Below are 16,086 nucleotides of genomic sequence, written 5' to 3'. Positions count from 1 at the left end.
TGACACTCCTCCACCTGCCTTCCCTTCTCCATCTCTCCTGCCTCTGTCTTTCCTTCCCTAGATGAAACCTAGGGCTACTTACCACTTTGCTGTTAGCACCTTCTGTACACTGAAGTGATCAGCGAGTGATCACAGTCATTATTACAGACAGACAAGACAGACTAGCAGAAAAAAAAGCCCTCTGTTTTCCTATCACATCCAACCTGACAACAAACTCAGGATGAATACATAGAATCGGGGTAGGTCCTGCTCACTTTTACAAGATTGCATGTATAAAATGTAGAAACTGCTTTGAAAAATGGCACAGTTATTTTTATAGCATCTGGATGTACTACAAATACTTGATGTATCTGGCGAGGTTTAATATTTTTAAGGTCCTTAAGAAAAAAACAGTTGGTTTTGGCTGCTGGAGCAAAACTCAAATCATGACTTGAATCATCCTTTAATAAACATTCTCTGACATTTAAATGAAGCACCATTGATAGGCAAAAGGCAGAAGGCAACAAAAGACAGCTAGAAACAAGGGTATCATTCTATTTTTATGTTATTGCATATTGTCATGGGTTCAACAGTCATGGCATAAAATAACACCATTCTGTAACCTCTGAACAGTCGTCTTGTGTATAAAAAAAGGGCTTCTCACATTTAGAGCACAAAAGGTATTAGTGGCATGAAAACAGTGTCTTTTCCTCATTGTAGCAGAAAATGAGGTTTCTATTTGATAAAAACCCCAACCACAGGGCTATGTGTTTTTGTAAGTGTGAATGTATGTCAGTGCTGTTGACAGCTTCTGTGTTGGAAAGTATCTCATTATTAACTAAAGAAAACCACACATTATCTTTTTGAAAAGCAAAGTTATGCTCCTGATGAATCAACTGCCTTGACGAGCTCCTGTGGGATAACTTTTGGTATTGGGCACTGAAAAAATAAATATCACCCCAAAGGTCTGAATATTTTCAGAGAGCACCATAAAAGGCTGTCCAAGCTACTCAGTTCACCAGTTAAGAAGGGAACAGGGCTGGTGAGCACGCAGCCACAAACAAACATTCCACTTTGGTTAACTTTGCTCTCTTAGGTTCAGGATTTAGATCTCGTGCTGGATCAAAACCAGCTATAAAGCAGCTGTGTCCTGTGCAGGACTGACTCCTAAACAGATGTCCTCCACTACATTTTGGAGGACCTCGTGATGATTCCACAGAATAAAAATGTTTTTGAAGCACTCCACTCAGGCCAGAAGTTCGCCTATTTCATGTTCCTCCAGTCTTTTGGATGAAGGTACAAAACACCCCTTAGATGTCAGGTGGTCTTTGACGGACATTACGGGGACCAGTCTGGAGAAACAAGCACTGGGGAAGTGAGTAGGAAACAAAGTGCCCTTATCTAGAGGGAGTATTTTGTCCTGCACCAGTGCTGGTGCTAAGGGGTAGGGAAAAGAAGCGAGAGGAAACACTTCTTTAGTCTGCCTGGTTTAAGTAACTATATGCATCTTTATCATGAATGACCAGAGAACATTTATTTATGTGCAGGGAAGAGGAAAACTTATTATAAGCTTTTTTGTTCAATCTCCCCAGAATACTTCATTAATTAGTCATTCATCACACGAGCATACTTTATATACATGTGCATATACAAGTATATGCACATTTTTAATATGTTTTCTTTCTCTTCCCCTATCTCAAAGTTATTGAAGTGTAACAGGTGATTCCTGAGCTAATGTCCCACTGGAAACCAGACTTGCTTTCTAATGTTAGGGTGTATTGCAATTATTTTAGTGGTAATACATCAAACAAGGAATTGTAACTGCCAAAACCCTCTTTATCTGCATCTCACACATGAGGGCACCTGATGTGAGAACTCCAAGATTCCTTGGATGCTTCAACATCCTTTCCGCATGCTGTTTTCCATGTAACAACTCCATGAAAAAATACACACATTTGACAGGCTCAGAGACATTGAAACCAACTGGAAGGTTTCCCAAGCGAAGACTAGTATATAATAGCATGCTACATGGATCTGACTTCTGCAATTGTAATAGTTTAGCTAATTCTCCAGCAATATAATGAATCTCTGGTATTAGAAGGCTGATAACTAGATCTTTATTTTGACATATAATAGGCCATGAGGACTAAGGAATTTGGAGAGGAAAAGCTACACAGTAAGCAGCAATCCACAGGGAATACACTGGAAAGCTGTTGCCTCACAGAGAGGGTTGCTCGTTGCAGGAAATCTGCACATGTCAGATAAGTTTCTATTAGACAGGTAGGATGCAGTCTGGTTTTGTAAATGTCCATTTTGTGGCTGTGCACTATCTCAATGCTCACAGTTTTCTTTAGATTTCCTGTTGTTTCAAAGTACTCATGACAATGCCAGTATAACCACAGTGACAAAGCTTGACTTCAAGCAGTGACAACTACTCTGTGCAAGAGTAGAAAGCGGTAGTTGAAACCCACAGTGGCTTGGCACAGGGCACTGTCCTGCTGCACTTCCGTCTGCAAACCTTCATAGGAAAGAGTGTGTCCATGGAGGGAAGACCTTACATTTTCCTGGTTCTTGCACTTAGATGCCTCCTGTAGTCTAGAGCTGTTGCTTCATCCTTGAGGCATACAAGCCTCTTTCAGCTCTAAATTATAGACTGTTCTGAGAATCTCCAGGTACACTTGTGCCTTGCCTATCTTCTAATTGCTGTGAAAGAAAGTCATCTCTTGCAACCTGATGAGTCTGAACTCTGACTCCTCACTTATCTCTCCCCCTCCCAGTGTCAGTCTCTTCTTACCTCTGTCTGTGCCAGTGAACACACGCAATTCTTGCATTTCCCATGGAACCTACCCTGAATAATTTCTCATGCCTATCACATGTCTAGAGAAATCTTTCTGCAAACATATTTAGGTGGGTTTCCTCTTCTCTCCCCCTTTTTTCCCCCAGGGCATTAAATAACTTGGAGCAAACCCCTGAGTTTCACTGTGAAACAAGCCTTTAAAATAGCACAGACAACCCTTTTTACTTTTAACTACAAAATAACGCAGCAAACCCAGATGCTCCTACATCCAAAGTTAGCATTTAGACACTATAACAGATTTTCAAGCATTAGCAGAAATGCCATGGCATGTTTAAAAACAGAAGTTCATCACTTCAGTGCTGCACATATTTTAAGCACTAGACGTAGTTTTCAGCACTAGCTATGGATAAAAGCACCCCACACTGTTTTGCAAACCACTGATGCTGCAGCACTCTCCTTGCTAAGGCAAGAGGCACACACAGTACCCAGCACAGTAATGACAAGCACTGTCCATACTGAATATGTTCAAATAGGAGGTTTATTACTGGGAATTTTATGCTCCATTTTGGCAACAGTGAAGATTTCTTGTTTAATAGCACTGATGGAGCAGCAATGATTCAAGGGCAGCAAGGGATAGAAACTGCAGGAAGCACAGGGCTGTTCCAGCGCATCCTTGGCGAAGGCTTTCTAAACATTGCCACCTTGTGGGCCTCCCCTCTCCTGGTAGCACTGATCTCCACACGCCTCGCAGGTGACTCACTCCCTGAGCAGATTTCACAGATACCAAGCTGGAGGCAGGGTAGTTTAACATCCAGCTTTGGTGGGATGTGATTTAAACGCCCACAGTTGAGGATTAAAAAAGGGACAGCACTTTACAAATTCTATCTGGCTTTAAGTACTAATTCTCTACAGTGGCATTTCATGTAGTTTGCTTTTTCACCTCTTAACATTATGAAGGCAGCACTAATAATGTGCAGAAGAGCTAACATTTAACAAAACATTAAGAACAGTATTTCTCAAAGCTCCAAAATGGAAGTTAGCTTCATCATCCACCTTCAGTGTGTCTTCTACCTGTTTGGCTTTTACTGCCAGCATTTTCTTCCTATTCCAGTCAAAACTCCAAATTATTTCCAAAAAGTCTGTTGCACCTAGTTCACTTTTCATGATTTGTTTCATGAATAATTCCTCATGACTTTAATATTAATTATGCAGTCAAGGATATTGCAAAGGAACATCGCTTCTTATTGATACCAAATGCATCTAGCTACTGCCTTCCAGATAACAAGCACAAATTCTTGGTTACTTTCTCAGTTACTAGCACTGTGACAAACACATAGAAACACATGAGCATACTTACTTTGAGCATCCAAACACTTTCCCTGGTTGCCGGCTTGAACTATTCCTTGCAGCAATTTGGTACTGGAAAGAAAACATGAAAACCTTTAGTTCAACAAGCAAACAGGAAGAAAAGACTCACTGAATGGTCTTTGTCCATATCGGCTGGGCAGTGATGCAATAGCTGTATGCTAAAAATAAAGCAAGAGGAGAAGTCCTACGTTACAATACCCTAATTCAGCTGTGTTCACAATGGTTCAGTGTCTAACATCTGCACAACAATCAGATGTCCCCCTCATATAGTGGCAAATCTATGAGCTCCCTTATGCAGTGCTACATTCAGATTTTATTCATAATTGCCAGGCACATTGCTGTTTCTCCATCTGACCAGGCTTCCTCTGAGTACAGGCAATCAGTTATGACCATCGTGTCATGCAACTGGGGCCTTGTAGTACTTGCCTGAACAGCTTTTCAGAGGAAAAAAATCTACCATTGAGAAACACATGAGCTGACATCCAGGAAAGCCTGTGTCTTTGCCAATACAACACAAAACACACTGGCAATCCTTTGAAGTGGCTCACTTAGCAACGAAGTCATGATGCTGCCCACTTGTAGCAGCCAAGTTAAGGTCCATTCCCTTCTGTGTTCCTAGAAGCAGTCTCCTACAATTGCTAGATTTGTCCTCACATCCGTTCCCTCAAGTGCTATATTACAGGCTACAGAAACATAAGCAAGAGCAACCATACATGGGTTTCAATTTGTGCCATGAATTACATACTAGGGTTACACAGGTAAGTTTCTTAATTCACCTTCTCAGTCAGCAGAAAATCTCATTCCTACCAGGTAAATAATGGTTTACAGTCAGACCAGGGCTCTGGTTATTGCTTGTTTTGCATTCCTAGCCAACTAGTTGAGACAGCCCAGCAGGGAGGGGTATTCCAAAGGCACCTATCTGCGCAACAACATGAAACTACACCAAATGGGATCCTAGGGTTACTCAGATTGTATCAGCACTGAGGGATGTGAGAAGCTCTCACAGGTGAATTTATATTCATCAAAAGCCCTGTTTTAAGAGGAGGGAAACATCAAGCAATTCTCACTCCAATTCATTATCATCTGGGAAAGGTAAACAGACCTCTAAAGATGGCTTGTCTGAAGGACTGGATCCCAGCTCCAGGAGCTGTGACTCATCCTGGCAGAGAACTTAGGAAGGCTGCTAGCAGACTGGAAGGCTGAAGCTACCTTAAAGCCAAACCAGAATGGGAATTAGCTATTAAACATGTTATTGTTCCATTTCTTTGAATCTCTTCGAGCCTCTTAAGCTTTCCTTTACTTTTTTTTTATCCTTCCTCCATTTGTTTAATGTGGAAAGTGATCCCAGCACAGCTGACAAACCTCAGGCGTCCACTGGCAAAGGAACAGCAAATCCATCACATTATGTTGGCTTTTGCTCAAGTAGACCCCCCTGAACTATGCTGGGAAATAACAGTACTAGTGCAGTAACTTGTAAGGTTGGGATGCTCTTAAGATTATGGTTAGAAGTTCTGGTCAACAACTTCTGATGAGAAGCAGCCATACTGAACTTCATTCATATAGTCTCCCAGGAAAAATAAAAGAGGTCTCCATAGCAGAGGTTCCTAAATCTTGGAAACTGATGATACTTGTACTGGTCAAACCGAAGAGGTCTGACCAAACCAAACACCTCAGCAACAGCTCCTGACTTTGTGCCTGCATATAGGTACTTACCTGAGCTACAGTGCAATGATTATGGCCAGATGAGATAATTGGCACTTGCTGTTGTGTGCCGCAGGGCTGCCAGGACTCCACCTGCTCCATAAGCCATGCCAGCACCTGGACCTGTACTTCTGGCTTGAGATGCCCCAGCAGCACCCAGGCAAGGGAGTGGTAGGAAACATGGGCTCATTAGGGTGGAATTTAATTTAGGTGGACAAAGGAATGCAGTAGAGGTCCTAGTCAGTGGGTGTGAAGAAGGTAATAATGGGGAGCTGGAGTCTTCTTTGGAAGGGTGGAGGGATAAAGGTGTGCAGTGAAAACAATCAAGAGAAAAGGATGCCATGTTTCCTCCCACTACATTCCAGGCCATACACAGCTCTCAGCTGGCATCACATAACTGCTCTACATAAACCAGCAAGCACAATTCAGTTCCTCAAAACTGCCCAATACAAAGAAGCTGCACTGACTGTAAAAGAGTTTCCCATCTCCTCAAGAGTCACCTACCAAGACATCTAAAGAAACTGCTTGTACCACACTGGAAAACATAGCAAAAAAGTCAAGGGGTAAAAAACAAGAGGATGAAGATCTAGAGAATCAGGAAAATAGAAAAGACCTCACAACACAGGGAAAAAAACATACATCTTTAAGAACAGTTGAAAGAGGAATCCCAGAAAATCCCATGTAATGAAATGGATAAGAAAATGGGATTATACATTTTTTCAGGACAGAAACTATGATTTGAGTAATGTTTTAAAGTTAGGCATAGCTGCAATTTCCCTGTATTATAATATCTGTTTCCCTGATGGTGGAATTTCACTGGGGGAATCAAACCAATGTTTATTAGAATGTTTTAGTTAAGCTATTAACAGAATTGAGCAGGTTTTATTAATAGCCAATGACTATTCACAGAGTGTATCCAGTTCTCCCAGTCCCACAACCCCTCATGTTATCCTGCTCTAGTGATAGCCAGGAGGCCAAGCCCAGCCAGGGGGTTGGACTGGTGACCACTGGCCTTCAGGTAAGCAATCAGAAGGTCCCTCAGGGGTTTCATAATGTATATACAGCCCTGTAGCCTGTTTGCCACTTTCTCAGGGGTAGTAGAGTTACACAACTTGCTGTTGATGCTAGCATGTACTGGCGGAGGCCTTGGACAGGTTTGGCAGACTCTTGCTGTTCAGTTTATGGGTTCTTGGGATGTTGAGTGGATTCAACAGGACTAGTGCTCTTCAGGGCATATCTGGCCTCAGGAGGTTTTCACCTACTCTCTTTGAGCATACTTTCCCTCCCCATAAACTTATTTTCTGGTAGCTATTGCTACATCCACAAACTTAATTACCTGTTGAATCCATTCACACACACTGACACAGAGGAGCTTCTGTGACAATATCCCTTGAGATGCTGTAAAAATATTAATTCAATTTTGAATGAATACTAGCCAATAAAACACTCCCACAAACAAAACAAGGATTGGGCAAAAGGGATGTGAGAAAACAAGCTGAAAGTAAAGCAACTAAGTGAAAAAAGGACAGTATAGCAGAAGCAATCTGAAGAAAGCAAGGTACAACAGCATCTAGAAGCACTACATACAGTCATACTATGAAAAGTAATACCTATAGCTGTTAGCTTGAATGATCAAGGAGGAAAAGTTCGGATGGAAGGTTATTAACATGGTTTAAATCAAATGCCTTTAGTACATTTGATGATGTGTTTTCAAAGCTTTGTCTCCAGGAACTGTATTTCCTATGTGGAAACAGAGCTGCCTTCTGCTACTCTGTCTCAGGATGCTTTCCTCCACACTGGAAAGATCTTTTTTCCTACCCACCCCCCCTCCCCCTTGAGGACTGAGAATATGATGTTGCATTAAAATTATTTGCAATATAGGCTGACAGTCACCTATTATTTCCTTAAATATCCTCAGTGGTTACAGACAACAGCTTCAAAACCTGCTTATTTTTAGCAACTCAAGGAATTCAAGCAACCCCCTTGTGGCTGCTATCCAAGTATTTACTGAGTGGAGAATTGCTTGACAAATGACAGAAATGGACAAACTCAGCATAAACCAGAAAACAGTGTATATCACTATTTACATGATGCTTTCCTGTTGAAAAGGTAAAGTGAAAGGTTAATTTTACGGCTTCCAGCGTCAAAGGAAAGAACTGCTGTTTTTATGAGCTGGGCATGAATCACAAAAACCAAAACACAAACCCCCATACGCTTCAGAGTTTGGCAGATTTCTCAACTTACTGTTAACTAACAGCCCAGCCCTATGTTGTCTCACTGTTCCAGAGTAAGTCCTCTGCGCCTATTCAGGACTATGCTCTGCAGTAGAATGTGGAAGGCAGAAAGACAAAACACAAAGCAAAGAAATCAAGTGACAGCTGAGTTTAGCCCTATCTCCAGCTCCAAAGCATGAGAAACCTAGTTTGACCTGGAGTGCTTCACAAGCAAGGCAGTCCCGGAAGACTCAATATGCTGATACAGAGCACACAACAGTTTCCCACCTGTTTCGCTCTTGCCATTTCCAACACAGCTTTGTCCCAGTTCTGCTTCTCTGCCAGTGCTCTGATTCCAAGTCATCTGTTGGCATGAAAAAGGTCCTAGAGACTTCTTTATAAAACTGTTCCCTCCCTCTCATTTACAAAGCAACCAATCTTTTTTTGGTCATTTACATATAAAGTAAATCCAAGCATGTCCTGCTTAGTAGGAAAGAATATGCATCCCTTTCCAAGACTGCTTCTACGCTGCTTGGGAAGCAACTCGATTTTTCTCCCTATAAAGCAGTGACCAAATTCTGTTGTCCTCTCCTCTCCCTCCTCCACCATTTGTAAATTGGCGTTTCCAAGATCCAAGTGCTTTGAGCACAATGCGGGGTTCAAAGCTCCAGCCAACTTGCAGTGTGACACTTAAAACCTTTTTTCAGCAGCCTATCTGCCCTCCTCCTAATAACAAATACCTTCCCTGTTTTCCTGCCCAGTAATTTTGAGATGCAGTAATTATCTTCCAGCTTGAAAAGGGTGTAGCAGAGCTCAGTTCATATGATTCTAGCTAGTGACACAGATTTGGCAAACTATTTTTCAGCATCACAAGCAATACCAAACCAGTATATCAAGCATAAGATGGCAGACCTAACAGGACAAACAGATGAGAATGTGTATTACCATTCTTCATGTTTAGCAGCAGGCTGTCACATTTCTTTGCTCTATTTCAATCAAAAAAGTTTGTTTTCTCAAAAAGGAGCAAAGAAATAATTTTCCTTCAATTATCGAAGGCATCATTTTCTTTAAAGTTTGGTTCAGAGTCACTGATGCCTGCATTTCAATTTCTATCACACTAACTAAACATGTGTTCTACTTGCTCAGTCAGTGCCTATGTCTGTTGGCTTCTGCATCCAACCCAATCACCAATTCTGCTAGGCACCTCTCTGGTTTGCACACTGGACTGCAGTTTACTACTGATGCACTTCTGTACTATGCATTTTGATTTCTCATAGGTATTATACCATCTTATAATGCACTTGGTTTAAGAGTAATTAGGCTTGATCAGGTTTCTGCTTTGTTTCATGCACTAGAATCACTTGACATGTTTATTTTTAATACTTCCTTTTTAATAAACAAAGTTAGGTTGTGGTGATGCATATGTTTTATAGTGAGGCAGGAAAAGCCAGCACTGACTAAGGTTTCACATTATGAAGAATTTGGCAATAATATTGCTCTAAGGCATTCCAGTCTTAACTGCTTATTCCTTATTTATATCTCTGAGCTCCTCTTTGTTTTGCTGGATCAACTCTGAATCCAATTCTCCCTGAAGCAGATGCAGAAAGGGATCTAATGTCAAAGTTCTTTGTTTTCCTTTTTCTTCAGATTAAAGAAATAAAAATAAATCTGGGACAACTCCCTGTCTCAGTACACAGCATGGCCCCATTAACAGTTGGGTTGGCACAACTGGGAGAGCGGGATCTCACTGGCTGGTATTGCTGGCCAGAAACAAGTACAGAGGAAAACCCCACTGAGTGGGCTGGAATATTAAGCCTTAAAAGCAGACACAAGCTCCTCAGATGTGATCTAGAGACTAGTGCCAGGGGGCACAAGGTATGGTCTGGAAACTAGTGGGTACAGAGCTATGGCAGAACGCACACTAGCTTTTCCCTGTTCAACATAGAAGGACTAAGAGACGTGGATGACAGCTGGCAGCAACTGCTTCAGTCCCGGTCAACCCACCACCAGTTTTCAGTATATTTATCACTTCCTGTGCCCAGCTTTAAGCCTCATTTGTAGCTGAATTTTTATAGGCTAACCAGCAACTTACAGTAAAAAGAAAGGTCAAGGAAAAAGTGTTAAAGTATATATCCAGAGGTCAAACCCCCCCCAAACCTGTGACTGTGTTTTGACCCAAGACATTTTCTGATGCTTTTTTAAGACAAAAAGAAACCCTGAAGTTTAACATATGGAATCCCAATAGCATAATATGTTGAATTCTTTGAAAACAAGCCCGCTGAGCAAGTATGATAGGAAGTGACCAAAGATAAACCACAACACTTCCACAGAAGTGTTATCCAGGCAGCTACAGCAAACTGCAAGACTCTCAGAACTGCTTCAGGGATACAAAAAGTACCAGCTTTGGGACCAGGAAAACATTTAGAAGAACAAGTTGGCTTAAGGGCTTTAAGTCAAGGTGTAACTGCTATTTAAATGGCACCCTTCGATGTAATCCATACACTTCTAGATATGCCCGAGAGAAATGCAGGCAGCCCAGTTAGGGTGCCTGAGATTATATGGGCCCCCTCTACTGTGGGATTAGTTTTGGATCTCTCTTTACAGTGAGTGGAGAAAAATTAAACACATGAGAATATTCAGCAAAAATCAATCAGGTGGCCACATAGAGGGGGATAAACGCTCCTACCAACCCTTTGTTCTAACATACTGCTCTACTACAAGCACACGACCATACCTGCAAGTTGTCCAGATTATGAACCAGTGGTCTTTAAGTTAGAGAATTCAGTAGCTTTCTCTATAAAGTAAAAATACCCTCTAAAACAGTGCAACATTCACTATATACACTTATTTCCAATCAGGAAAGAGGAAAGGACAGGCCTGGAAAGCAAGTATGCAAGTTCTTGGCCCTGGGAGGGAATGACCTTGATGGGTGCTGATCAGCTGGCGACCAACTTTGGAGGAGGAAAAAAGACCTAGGAATTTCGGTGAACAAACAAATTAAAACACGCAGCTGTACGGCCTTGTGTACAGAAGGAGAACCCTACACTGGTCTGGGTTTGAAGATTTAGGGCAGTAATTATACCCCTGTATTCAGGGCTTGCAAAAGCGAAGTACATATGTACTGAGGAGCCACAAATCAGTGATAAACATACTGGAGTCCAGTCTACTGTACCAAGATAGTTAAGGAGCTGGAGCACATGATGCAGGAGAGGCTGAGTTTGGCTTGTCCAGCCTGAAGAAGAGAAGGGTTAGGGTGAGGGGGGATGTATCATTGCAGCCCACAGCCACCTAAGGGGAGGGTGTAGAGAAGATGCAGCCAGGATCTTCTCAAAGGTACACACTGACACTGTAAGAGGCAACAGGCAAGTTTCAACAGGACAAATCCTGATTACGTGTTAGGAAAAGTGTTTTCATCACAAGGGTTGTTGAACATTGGGTCCAGCGAGGCTGGAAAATCTGAATGTCTTTGAGATACTCAGAGCTCAACAAGTTCCCTAGCAACTTGATCTGTTTGGGATGGCTTTGAACAGGAGTTGGACAAGATAATCTCTTTCATCCAATGATTCCATTGCAAAGTATCATCACTGCAGGTTGCTCATTGCCTGATTGCCTTACCCATGAAAGAAATGTTAGGTTATTGGACTGCCATCTCAGCAGTCTGGCATGACTTTCTGTGCTCAAGTTCCTGAACAGGAAAATGGGACTAATTCAAGGATGGAAAGATAGATTCCAATATCTGTAGCAATAGCAAAAACAGCTGAAGTCTTGTGTCTTGATTTTTATTTCAGCTCTTAAGAATCTAAATGTATAATATATAAATATATTTATAATACACAATATCCTAACATACAAACCTAAACCCCAAAATTTTTCTCTTTACAATACTGGTAAAGCAGATGATAGAATTCTTGAACTCCTCTCTTGTGAGCAGAATGGATGACTTGCTGTTACAGATATACAAACCTGTGAAGGCTGTAAAGCCATAGTTTGTGGAGATGTCCACAAACTATATGTGTGAGCCTCTGATTAGATAAGGTGCTCACATGACTGAATATACATTGAAGGGTGTAGCATCACCTCATTTGTCCTGCACAGATTACCACATGTGCTCCAGGTGCCAAAACAGCTTGAGTGTCTTCCTCACTCATTTTCACCTAATCAATCCCAACCATCCAGTTTTCCTAGGTGGCATGTAAGAATTCCTCTTCCATAGATCCACAGTGTGACAATCATCCCTGGGTGCCAATCTCTGCTGACAGAACTATGTTTATCTTTTACATTACTTAATCAGTGGAGAAAAGTGGTCAAGTTGTCCCAGTGACAATCACAGCCAGATGGTCATGAAACTCTCTGGAAGAGCACGTTTTAAGCCTTCTCCAAGCTGCTGAGAGGCAGATCCCATTTAGCATCCCATGTTTTGAGTCAATCCTTTAGGTATCCTCATCTACAAGGTGAAGGAGTGGCACACCATGACTTCACGCTCTTCTGCATGCATTTGGACTGTGCTGTGTTTGGTACAGGTAACATGAACTGGGTATGCTGATGGGACTGACTCCCTTAGGAGAGTAGGCAGATAAATGCTACTTGGTATTTATTAATGTTTCAAAATAGCAAGCGCTGGTTTGCTTACCCCATCCAGGGACAGTAGCTCTGATCACTAGGAGAAGAACTTCATTGAGAAATGTAATAGTTACCTACTTTCTCAGTAAGAATGAGAAGGTCTATGAGAAACCGGGGGCAACCTTGCATCCTGCCTGCAAAATGGGAAAGCTAAAATGCACCGAGGACACTTGCACTGTGGTAATAACCCCACACAAGTAATTAGAGCTAAAATTGCAAAACCTGTGTATTTGACAAAAGAGCAGAAAGTCAACTGAGCTTTTTGGATCTTGAGTGTTTATAGAGCTGGAAACTATAAATAGGTCTCTATATTAACGGAAAGAGTGTCACTGATAGGTTCTTCAGAGGACAACTGTATTTGAAAGTTGCATAAATGCCTTTTACTCCTACAGTTACAACAGCATTGCCACCTGATCACAGCTTGTGAATGTCAAGTTGAAGGAAAATATTCCAGTCTGTGAGATAAGAGTGACAGCTTGATATCTCATCTAGGTACTCCATGATACTACACAATCAAAGCAAGTCATATGGGAGAGGGTTCAAAAGGTTGGCTGTCAAACTGCAACCCCTCAAGCTAACATTGCTTTGTTCTGAAAGGACAGTTTGTATCTGAAGTCTACCATATCAGAAGTTTCTGTCTGGGCTGCATTTTTGAGCTACAGTATTCCCTCCCAGAGGCTGCAGCGCAAAGTTTACAGGAATTATTGTTTCTTTATGTTGCTCTGTAGACCAGAGTCATAGAACACAGTGGACAAGTCCACTAACTCATTAGAAAAAAAGAAAGCTCATTGGGAAATTTCCAAGTTATTCTACATGATCGGATTGAATTTAAGCTTCCACCACATTCTGCTCTGGAAAGTTTTCCTTTAGCACACTGTCTCTAAGCGCTGACTTGGAGGAGCACTCAACTGTTTTCAGTAGTATACACAATTTAAGTGTAGATACTTCTCTCACTGCCTTTCCCAGACACTTACCATATTTTCTGTTTGCTGTCCAAACTAAGCAAGAAAAGTTACCACTTAACTGGAGAAAACTGATACTTCGGACTGATTTGCCATTCACATGCACACTATTTCCCTCGTAGGCTGAACTTCTATGCTGGCCAGTTTTTCACATCCAGAAGGAAAACCCTTTTATCTTAGATAGTGAGGGGAAACTCTGGCAGTTTTGGTGTTTGGACTTTTTATGTTGTTTTCTCTCTTTCAGAAACCAGCCAGTACAGCAAACCCTGTGCAGAAGAGCAAGTCTTACTGTTTCTTCTCAGGCACATGAAATCTACCCTGTTAAGATAAGCTTTCTTCAAAACTGTGGCACTTTCTGTAGCAGCAGCCTCCTAAGTAGGTGCTCTTCTTTGGAGTGACCAAAGTGTCCTTCGGCTGAGCCTGAAAGGGTGCTTGGCACAGCTGTCTTGCATAAATTCACTCTCTGCACCCGGGGCTCTCAAGATGGCAACTATCAGATATTTTCACGCACAACTGCTTTAATAAGCAGTGCTAGACACACAATACACATGCAAAAGGTGAACATGCATTTTGGGTTTCCCAAGCATGAGCTTATTTAGCAAATCCCTTCTCTTTTTCAGCCAGATTAGTCAGCTATTGGAAGTCCCTGTAACAACGTATTACTGAACTGAACATGCCCAAGGTGAAGCAAGGTAGTAACTTATGGAACAAATTAGCAGCCAGATAGCATCCGCAGTTGAAGCATCCAGCATCGGCTCAAGCCAATAAGCAGTTTATGTGTGCTTGTGGTATAAGTCCAATTTCTCTCTGTTTTTGGTAGTCAGCTTGCTTGTTAACTCACATAGCAAAAATGCAAGATTCAACCTACGCTTTCCCATAAGATTGATTTCCCTGCAGGGCCTGTCTCAGACTCTACTGCACTCTTCTGCAACTCTTACGCCCTTCCACTCCTGGTCAAAACATGCCACACCTTCCACATGAGTCAACAGAGCAGGGCAGCATCTCTCACAGCAAACTGGGAGGCAGACAAGAGGAGAGCCCTGCTATGCTTCTGCAGATACAGTCCTGCAGCATCAGGCAGGATGTTCAGAGAAATGCAGTCTTGGTCAATGTTATTATCAGGAGATTTCAACAGGCTGCACTTGAGCTTGAATTAACCAGATCAGGCAAGGTCACTTCTGGTGAAGTATTCACAGGGACAAATTCTAATTCACCCTAATATTTAGTTAGCGTACGCAAGACAGCTGGAAGTCTTTGCAGCGCTCACAAATGACCCTCTTTGGCACCTTATCAAACTAAATGCCTTTTGCCTGTTTGAGAGCACAATAATATCATTTTACTTCAGCATTATTCTTTTTTCTCCTCAGTGTAATGCATTGGCTTTGAGAAATTGCTGTATCCCAGAGAAGACTGCCAGGGTTCAGCTTTCCTGCTCTCTTGTGATGACAAATTGATGTTGAAGTTTAATTTCCAGAATGTGAGAATGATTGAGATAATGTATTTTGACAAACAAGATGTACAAAGAATTACAGCTGAAGCTGTCTCAGCTTTAACCAAGTGACACAATGTTACATTGGGAAGTGCATCATTTTTAATCCCAGAAGTACTCCTGCTTTCTTTAAGAAATATTTATGACTTTTTCTGATTTGAAATACTCTGTTCTTTCCCCTATTATTCCACACAGGAAAACTGGACATGTAACAGTTTTCTGACATGAAGAACTCAATAAATTCAGGAACACAAGTTGCTGCTGCTTTTACAGTTAATTTGGAACAAAGCCACATATTTTGGCAGTCCACATCCTGAAGAGGTGGGCCTGTCTCTGCTTGATAGCAATGGAAAGGCAGCCAGTAGCACAGTGAGAGAATCTAACTCAGTTTTTATGTTTACACATGCACACAGAGCTATTTGACTGCTGTGGGGCTTAGCTGTGGGTGCACACTATGGGTGAGAGCTGGGAGTGAAACCCCTCTGGGGTCAGCATGACACACATGTGGACAACAAGAGATGCCCGTGCAAAGTACTGGGCTTGTGCCAGAGACTAGAACCAAAAGGCAAGCCCAGCAAGAAGTGAACATAAAGTCTCCTGAGGACAACAAGGTATGTCTTCAGAAGCCAAAAAACTAGAGAATTAGACAAGATAGGAGGGGAGGACCCTACTGCACAGGATACATCAACCATGGAAGGTATATATTATTACAGAGCTTTAATCTCACCGATGAGATTTCTCTCCTGCTGGTAAGTGCTTTTTCTTCTCTCATGTGTTTTTATATTCTAGTAAAATCGGCTTTGTGGGCTTGAAGCCTTTAACACCTCGCTCTCTCTCACATTAAAGAGTGGGTGGTTCCCCCATAAAGCTCAGGCCAGCTCCAGGCTCCTCTGCAGTACTCCGCAAGCACACAGACTGATACCCACTCCCACCAAATACTTATGAACAGGACCAGCA

The 16,086-nt window shown here is 41.9% G+C and overlaps 1 protein-coding gene across 3 annotated transcripts in view; it reads right to left on the bottom strand.

Annotated features, from left to right (window-relative positions):
• MAPRE2 (microtubule associated protein RP/EB family member 2) overlaps nt 1-16,086 on the bottom strand; it is a 106,715-nt gene that overhangs the window by 74,331 nt on the left and 16,298 nt on the right. For all 3 annotated transcript variants that reach the window (XM_065668221.1, XM_065668222.1, XM_065668219.1), the window contains one exon: nt 4,134-4,195. Coding sequence is in view for 1 of the 3 variants with exons in the window: in XM_065668219.1 (XP_065524291.1) it covers nt 4,134-4,195 (62 nt within the window). In the remaining 2 variants the exon portion in view is untranslated. The remainder of the gene's footprint in view (nt 1-4,133; nt 4,196-16,086) is intronic.

The sequence above is a fragment of the Lathamus discolor genome, chromosome 2 (assembly GCF_037157495.1).
Source record: "Lathamus discolor isolate bLatDis1 chromosome 2, bLatDis1.hap1, whole genome shotgun sequence".
NCBI classification, from domain to species: Eukaryota; Metazoa; Chordata; class Aves; order Psittaciformes; family Psittacidae; genus Lathamus; species Lathamus discolor.
The sequence above is the reverse complement of the archived record's forward strand: the minus strand, read 5'-3'. Positions and strand labels throughout refer to the sequence as shown.